This window comes from Octodon degus, unplaced genomic scaffold (genome assembly GCF_000260255.1).
Source record: "Octodon degus isolate 3935 unplaced genomic scaffold, OctDeg1.0 scaffold00414, whole genome shotgun sequence".
NCBI classification, from domain to species: domain Eukaryota; kingdom Metazoa; phylum Chordata; class Mammalia; order Rodentia; family Octodontidae; genus Octodon; species Octodon degus.
Window position 1 is genome coordinate 372,979 of NW_004524990.1, and position 9,111 is coordinate 382,089.

The following is a 9,111-nucleotide window of genomic DNA, read 5'->3' on the forward strand; positions in this document are numbered from 1 at the left end:
CCGCTCTTTGTTTCTTGCTCCTTTGACACAGTAAGCGTCTCTCATTTATCACTACAAAAAACTTCACAGAAGTTATGCACAGAGGAAGATTAAATAGTACACCATTGAATAATCACTGCCTCATAGAAAGAAATTAAATAGATCCCACATTGGAAACATAGTGCTGGTATAACATCCGTGAACATGAGACACAATGAAAGCAATCTGATGAGGAGAATTAATACCTAAGGATGCGCACATCAGAAAAATCATAACCAAAACCAAGACAAAACCAGAAACCCAGTAATGCCTCATTAGATTTTAAGGGAAAAAAAGGAGAATCAAATATGAAGATCATGGGCTGGGGATATAGCTCAGTGAAACAGTGCCTGCCTGGCACAGGTGAGTCCTAAGCCTGATTGCCAGGACCACCTCCAAAAAGATAGATAGATAGATAGATAGATAGATAGATAGATAGATAGATAGATGATAGAAAAAGGAAGGAAAGTTCAATGATCAGAGAAAACAATAAAATTGAGATTAAAAGAACAGTACCAAGAATATATGAAGAACTGATTCTTCACGAGATTAAAAAGTACATAAAATCTTAGGCAATTTCTCAAAATAAAGGAAAGAGATCTCTTTTAATTCGAATAGAAATGGAAAAATGGAGAAACACAAGCAGATACCATGGAAATCCAGATTATTGGCAACTACTTCACAACCTCTCCTTCATAAATTCAAGAATGCATGGAATGGGTATATTCCTAGATGCCTATGAATCCCCAAAAACTAAGACCAGAAGATGTAAGACCTGCAAATCAGCTAATCACAGGCAGTGTGGCTGAGGCTGCACTGAAAATGTGCCAAAGAAGAAAAACCTGGGACCCAAAGATTTACCACTGAGTTCTACAAGAAAGGACTTCTGGGGAGAGCTGATGCCAGGACTCTGAAGACCCTTCAATAAAGTAGAAATGGAAGTGGAACTGCCAGTCTAATTCCTGGGAACTAGCATTGCACTAAACCCATAACAAATAAGAGCTCAGGTATAAAAACACACAAATCAAACAAACAAATGAAAAGTCCAGCTATGTTAATGCACATAGACACAAAGAACCTTAAAGATATATTGGCAAAAGAGTACAATAAGTCATTTACAAGAGTATACAACATGACCTCGTAGGCTTCACCCCACGATACAATGAGAGTTCACAAATAAGTAATGCTGAAATAGAGCACAAGTAGAAGCAAGAACAAAAGTAGACTGATCATCTGGATACTTGCCACAAAAGCCTTTGGGAAAAACTGACACCTAACATGATGAATTTTAGAAGAAAATAGGTATGGAAGAACTCGATTTCAATCTGAGAAAAGTCATATATGATAAAACTGCTGCCACCATTTCTTGCAGTGACATTACAGAGACAGCTTTCCACTTAAGATCAGCAAAAAGAAAAAGATGTAGACTATCATCATTTTGTTCGATACACTACTGCAAACACTACCAGATAATAGATGTCAAATTAACTCTCTTTGCATATTACAAAATGTTTTAAATAGAAGACCCAAAATGCTGCAGCAGAAAACTTCTAAAATGAATAAACACTTTCAGGCAGGTAGCAAGATAGAAATCAACACTCTAAATCAATAAGGCACCTGTAGACCAACAGTGAGCCCGCCGAGACAGACATTAATAAAACTCTGCCATCTGTAAAAGCATTGAGAAAATGATAAAAGCAGAACAACAAGGCATTTTACCATAAAGACTACAAGAGCATGAAAAGGAAATGGAAGGAAACATAAGAAATTTGAATTATATTCCCTGTTCCTAAAGGACAGAAAAACATTGTCAAAATGCCCACATTAAAATAAATGTGCAGATTTATTGTAATCCCAATCAAAATGTCTCAGCACTTCTTGTAGTACTAGAGAAACCTATCCTAAAATTCATTAGGAACCAAAGTCATCCCAGAAAAGTAAAAGAAATCCTGAGCAACGAAAGCAGAGTGGGGGCATCAGAATCCCAGATTGCAGCCTGCATCACAAGGCTTCTCTGAGAAAGACAGCTGTGCTTGCACAAAACCACGTGAGGGAGTGGATGAACAGACCTGTAGATTGGTGTGGTGGAGCAGAGGACGCAGAAACAACCCCAGGAACACTGAGCGAGCGAACCATTGACTGCGTGGCTAGTATAAAAGTATCAGTATAAAGGGCTGGCCAAATAGCTCAGTGGATTAAAGCACTCACAAACAGGTTCAGGGGCTGGGGGTTCCAATACCAGGCCTGCCATGCTGGTCAAGCCTCTGGGGCGAACTGAGATGGCAATTGAGCCTGGGCGTGGTGGCACATGCCTGTAATTCCAGCTCTTGGGAGGCTGTAAACAGGAGAATCACTAGGAGCCCAATCTAGTAGTGAGACCTGAACATCCTGTAAATCCTCCCTAAAATAAAATAAAAAATCAGCATTAAATACATGATGAATAAAATGTCCTGAGATAATGGGTTGGGTCTCCTTTGCTGCAAGCCTGGGGAGAATGTGTTTATGCTGCCACAAATAAATCTGTGTGCCCCATGTACATCCTACTACAGAAGGAAAAATTAAAAAATGAATAAAATTATGCCAGTGATGTAAGGCACACACAGAAGGAAAGGTAGACTTTAACAAATGGTGCTGGAAAAACTGGCATACACATGAACGTTGAATTTCAACATGAAACTCAACACACCTTGAGCCTAAAATCTTCTGTGAAATATTCCAGAAATTGAAGCTTAAAGATCACATGATTTCACTTGTATGAGAAAATGAAAAATTTAAGGAGCAAAATAAAAGAGAGAAAGACAAGGAGCTGGAACTTTCGCAAATGAGAAGAGAATCTACAGAAGGAAGGATGAGGAGGTGGAAGTGAGGATGGGATCAGGGGGCCGCGTGTGCATCCCCACACGCTCAGGTGCCCGCATCCATCACCAATCATGAAATGTGGTAGCATAGAAAGATTATTATGAAATGAATAATAAATGAGATAACCCAGTGGACCTCTATTGCTGCAAACTTAGGGAGACTTTGGGGTGCTCTGGGGTCACAAATCAGTCTACATGCCTCATGAACATCCAGGCAACCAGGAAAAATTAAAAGGCAAATGAACTTATCTAAGTGCTTTTGTTACATGAATTTTGTTCAGTTCATACACTGACTTAATAATCACAAAATAAAGGGAATGGCTAAATAAATGGTTGAAAACAAGTCAAGTATTTTGTTTCATTTATAACTGATGAAGTAGTTAAAAATATTTTTTCAGTATTTTGCAAAGTCAGGCCAGATTTTCAACATCCTCCACGTATTAGAACCTTACACTCATTAGTTGATTAAGTTATGGACCTGCCTTATGGAGCCCAGAGATGAGGCCACAAGCCACAGACACGTGGATGATCGCTGATGTCCGAGGTCCTGATGTCCAACCTCACATCTCAGTGGCGTTCAGCACTTGCCCACAAATCTCTATCTCCTTTACTTGACACAGGAGACTAACCTAATTCCTTCTCCTTTGTAGAGAGAGGAGCAGCCAGGTCCCTCTGCTGTGTCTCTTGGTGGGTATGCATGCTTACTATCCCAATGTCCCTTTGCAAAATGCAAAATTTTAATATCAAATGGAAGGTCAATGTCACTGGAAGGTTCACAGCAAACAATTTCTTTAGTAATTTTGACTCCATTTTTCAAAACCAAGATTTAACCCTGAGCCCACTGTATAAAGATGTGGTAAACAAATTCTGAATGAAAGGGAAGGTGAAATAAGCAAAAATCAGCGACAAAATACATGCTGAGTAAGAGCTGTTCTAAGTGTACTATGTGGTCTTTATTCAGTTTGCCTTAGGGACAAGCTAATCCACTTGTGTTTCTTAAAAGAATGAAGACCAGTGAAATCCCCTCAGGATTTATCCTGAGATCCTGTACCTCAGATTGCAGAACCTTTGTCAGTGTCAGCCATGTGGATGAGTCATGGCCATTGCTTGGCCAATGTGCTCTCTGTAAAAGCCAGAGAGAATGTTTTCTCTGCATGTGACTCTCCTTAGGCACACTCTACACCATCGATCACTTTCCTCTTTGGTCCCATAATCTTCTTGATCAGAAAATTTGGGACACTACTGAGTTACGTGATGTTACAGTACAAATTCTCATATGTCCTGAGTCTTAATTGACCTTGGAAGGCTAGGGCCAAAATGTTGGCTTTCCTTCTAGCCCTCCTTTCTCTCTAATTTTGGCCTGCAAACTTAGGTTGTTAACCCTCCAGAAGAGAAGCTTATTGTTATTACCATACAACTTAGGCTGTTAAGCTTAACCTCACTATCTGTCTGAATATCAAACATCTTAGGCATAACATGGAACAGGTATTTTTCATCAAGTATTGATATGTTGAGCTTTAAGTCCCTACAGAATATGATGAAAAAACGTTTAAAAATTAGAATATATTTTAAAAATAGGCATAAGGAATTATATAATTCTTATGTTTACACGTAACTCCAAAAATCTAACCATATACAACCTTGAAGCAGGACAGTCCCACAACATTCCTTTTCCTGTCTCCTGCCTTCATTCACCACCCCCTTTTTTTTGAACAATCATCTACTGGAGAGACAGCATGGCAGTAACTGGCGTGTCATGACAAGCAACACGTATTAAGGAGACCAGAATGACAGGCACTCCAAGCATGAGCCTACTATTACAAATTGCCATCTTCAGTGCAGTTGCCCAGTTCACAGGTGTAAGTATATATATTCAGTCAGGGTGGATTTCACTGACCTTATCACACCCAAAAGCTACAACTCTTGTTGCATAGGCCTTGCTTTACCTTGATCTTAACCATCCAGCAGAAAAGTATAAAAACGAAGTATAAGAAGTAAAGCCATGCTGTTATGTTGAGCTGTAGGGGACTCAGGTCAACAATTTCTGATATTGCCAGTGAAGCAGAAAACTCAATACTATTATTGACTACTGGACTCTTTTAAGATATTTTGCTGAGTTAACACACCTATAATATTCAAATAATGGAATAAAAAAAGGGGATACAGATGAATGTCCATTTTGTATCTGTGTATTCAAAGTGGTTAGAATAGATATATAGTTACATTCTCTTAATGAATAGATGGATTTCTTCTAATGGTGTTTGTAGATAGGATATCATGTCCGCATCTTGTACAGCAATTAACCACTAGGAAAAGGGTATGCAATGTGTTTGTTAATTGTTGAAACTGTCCCATTGCTATTTGTTTCTCAATAAAATTATGGGGAAAAAAAGAATGAAGAACAAGATGTGTGATGAAGGAAACCCTTCAACAATCTACACCTGTCCTCTGTGAACAAGGCGGATTGAATGACAGGAGAACCGTGGGCCGCTCTGAGCAGGCTCTCCCCGTGCTCCCTCTAGGGGCTCCAGCCGCGCTTGCAGCACCACTAGGGCCCGAGGGCCTGGCTCTGCTCCGCGATTCCTCAGGTGGTTTGCAGGGATTCCTGGCTTCCTTCCAGGGAATGATGGGGAAGCAGTCCTGACCCAGTGCCACGCGACAGCGCAAATGATGCAGGAGTTCAGATAATCGAAAATTTTGCAAACATATAGAAATTAAATATTAATCAGTAAAATTGTGCTATGTTTAACATTTTCTCTTTAAGTTCCATTTTTATAGAATTTTTTGTAGTCTGAGGAACAAGTTTTCATACAAACACAAAAATTATTTATATGCATGTACAGACACAAGAACACACACACATTCTTACAATCATGTGCGCATGCCTAGCCACATTGCTCATGCATCATGAATAGTGTAAGAGCTCGGTGGGAGTGTGTGACGGACATTTACACGAACTTCACCGTATATTGACCTTGCTTCCTCTGTGTTTGCTCATCGTCGTTCTGGGCATAGAATCGACATCCCAACACCACAGGCCAAAACGCAGCATGCGACCACAGCCCGCCACTGTACTTCACCACGTGAGCGCAGAAAAGCCATCTTTGCGCAGATCGAATGGGACGTGGAAGGTCGCTGCTCTGCTGAATGCGTCCTCGAGCGAAGGTGTATCTCACTGCAGACTCAAGAGGTGAAACAAATACGTTTCTTCATTCGTCGTACTCTACCGCTACCCGTGACACTCAGCAAGAACAGTGTTTTAGGGTGGAAACTGTATGCACGGACGGTCTTTATGGTTTAGAGACGCAGTGATTGAGAGCAAAGACCCGGGGATGAGCAGAGGGCGTGTTAGAGGCGGGACCCGGCTCCGCTGGTTGGGGCAGTCCGTGCTGCCGCGCTCTCTGAAGCAGAGTCAGGAGGAACGAGAGCCGCGAAGGGCACTGGCGTGGCTTCTGGAGCACGCCATTCAGTCTCCTCAGGATGGTGAGCTCAAGGGTGTCAGGACCAGACCGTCCCCTACCTCTGCGGAGGGCGGCGTGTCAGCCGAGGGAGCTGCAGGGAAAGTGACGCGGACGTGGGTGAGCGTGGCTTCTGCGGGCAGGCCTGGCAATGTGTCTTTGATGGAATTTTTAAATCTAAAGTACCATCGAAGGTTTTCATTTCAAAGCACCGTTGAAGGACTGAAAAGTTTTCTGTGTTTTCTGTTTTAGCTGCTTCCTTATAACTATGCTCGTCAAATTGATGGAAAGTGCAGGCCCCTTATTTTTATTGAAAATGTGAGACAAAAGGGTCAGTGAAATAGTGGATTAAAGCCCGTGCAAGCAGGGGCAGGCCCTGGGATTCGATCCGGCCCCACCCCCAGGGCGCCCTGACATAGCAATTGAGACTGGGCGCGGTGCCCTGACCTGTAATCCAAGCTCTTGGGAGTGTGTAAAAAGGAGAATCACTACTAGTCCGATCTACTAGTGAGACCTGAACACCCTGAAAACCCTTCCTTAAAAAATACAAACAATAAAAATAAAAAAGGAGAGACAAAGAAAAACAAAACTCACACAGTAGGACATATCATTGTAACCATGATCTACCTTCAAATTTTCAAATATCGAACATTAATTGTAGCTTCAGAAGCCTCATCACTGGATGTTTATCTAGAGATGCACCACAGCTAAATGTGCTGAGGCAGACATTCTCCTACAGTTCTTCTTAGCAGATTCTCCCCCTCACTCTTCCCAGGGCCCCCAGAACCTCCTTGTTCCTCAGGCTGTAGATCACAGGGTTGAGCATCGGGGTGAGGATGGTGTAGACGACAGCCAGGACCTTGTCCTCTGCTGGAGACCGGAGGGACTTTGGACGGAGGTACGTATAGATAAATGGTGCCATGTACAAAGTCACCACGGTGAGGTGGGTGCTGCAGGTGGCGTAGGACTTCTTCCTGCCCTCCCGGGAGCGCATGCGGCAGATGGCAAGGAGAACCTTGCCATAGGAAAGCACAATGATCATGGAAGGAGTCAGGAGAAAGATGATGATACTTAGGAAAACAGTGTGTTCATAGTCCTTGATGTCCCCACAGGCCAGAGAGAGCATGGCAGGGATATCACAGTAGAAGTGGTCGATGGCCCTGGACCTGCAGTATGGGACACGGAGGATGTACACTGTGTGGGCACAGGCATTGACAGCACCTGTCACCCAGGATCCCAGGATCATCAGCACACACACTCCCCTGCTCATGCGGATGGGGTAGTGCAGAGGAACGCAGATGGCCACATAGCGGTCATAGGCCATGGACATCAGGATCAGCCCTTCTGCACCTGCCAGAGTTACAAAGAAGAAACTCTGGAAGCCACACCCGATGAAGGAGATGGACTTGTTCCCCGATAGGAACCCAGACACCATCTTGGGCACAGTGGTGCAGACGTAAATGAGGTCCATGAGGGAGAGCTGGCTGAGCAGGAGGTACATGGGTGTGTGGAGGTGGGCGTCCAGGAGGATGAGCAGGACCATACACAGGTTGCCAGCCAGGGCCATCAGGAAGACGGGGAAGGTGAGACTGAAGAACACGAGGCCAGCCCTTGATGGGGGGAACAGGCCCAGGAGGACAAAATCAGTCAAAGGCTGCGTGTAATTTGCCATTCAAATTTTGTCCAGGTTTTTCACAGTGTTCTTGCTCTATGATGCATATAAACTTAGAAGCTATTGTAATTCATTGCCTTACTAAGACTGATGTGTTCAACTTCTACAGCTCTTTAATAAAGGACAGATTTTTGAAAAGATTTCCATTGTGTGCTTCATCATAGGTTGCCAAAGGTAACTTTAAGAAGATACCATAAAACTGTCAATTTATTAAAATAACATACTGGCTTTATTTCTTTTTTCCAATTTGAAAAGAAAACTTATAAATGTACATCGACATGAGTCAGTGGAAGTGTCTGAATTAAACATGCATATTTTCGTACATTTTCATAACAGCGATGTTTTTATTTCCTCTCTGAGGGAAGATTATTCACATAGTGTTTATCATTTTAAAAGATACTGAATTCAGGTTTAGTTCGCTACAAGTACACAAGAACATGAGAGATGCAGTATTAAATGAAAATAATAGTAAAAAATAACAACAAAAATCTAAGAAAATTTTCCAGTATGTTTTGCAAGCACGAGATTACTTCTCTGTTTCCATAACTGAGGAGTTATCTTAATAAAGTTGATCTTCCCAGAAGAATATTCATAACCTCCTGTCAGACAGAAATTACACAAACATGAAACCACATCAGGTTTCCCTGGAAGATTTGGAAGCCTTAGATTCCCTGTAAGTGTGTCTCACTTCATAAAATCGGATCGTACGTCAATCCAACTGCATTTATATGCATGAAGTCAAGCTGCTGACAGTTTCGTGAATTTGCGGTCCTGAAGTTTAAGCTGAGAGGCAGGAAAGCGCCCCTGCAGGGTGCACAAGGACAGCGCTGCGCAGTCCAGGAACTGAGGCCTTCGGGGGCGGCTCCTCCCTTCATGTGCTTTTATAGCAGAGTCCACTAAAAGAGAAAAGAATTTAATTTCCAACGTTTTTAGTGCATATGATGGTAGTTTCTCCAAAGTATGTGAGCAGGTTTTGTTTCCAGTTGTTTAGAACAGTAAAGGAGCCCAGAAGACCACATCTTCAGGCCCTGAAGAGCGGTGGACGCCCAGCGCCACTGTGCAGGGCGCGCTCCTGCTTCCTTCCAAGGCTGTGCGGCCCGAACCC

The 9,111-nt window shown here is 42.5% G+C and overlaps 1 protein-coding gene and 1 pseudogene across 1 annotated transcript; both read right to left on the reverse strand.

Annotated features, from left to right (window-relative positions):
• Positions 1-7,079: 7,079 nt before the first annotated feature.
• On the reverse strand, positions 7,080-8,006 carry LOC101563527 (olfactory receptor 2L3-like). Its single transcript, XM_004648452.1, has one exon. It carries the CDS (start codon positions 8,004-8,006, stop codon positions 7,080-7,082), a length of 927 nt encoding a protein of 308 aa, XP_004648509.1.
• A 738-nt stretch (positions 8,007-8,744) lies between these two features.
• LOC101567083 overlaps positions 8,745-9,111 on the reverse strand; it is a 59,079-nt pseudogene continuing 58,712 nt past the window's right edge.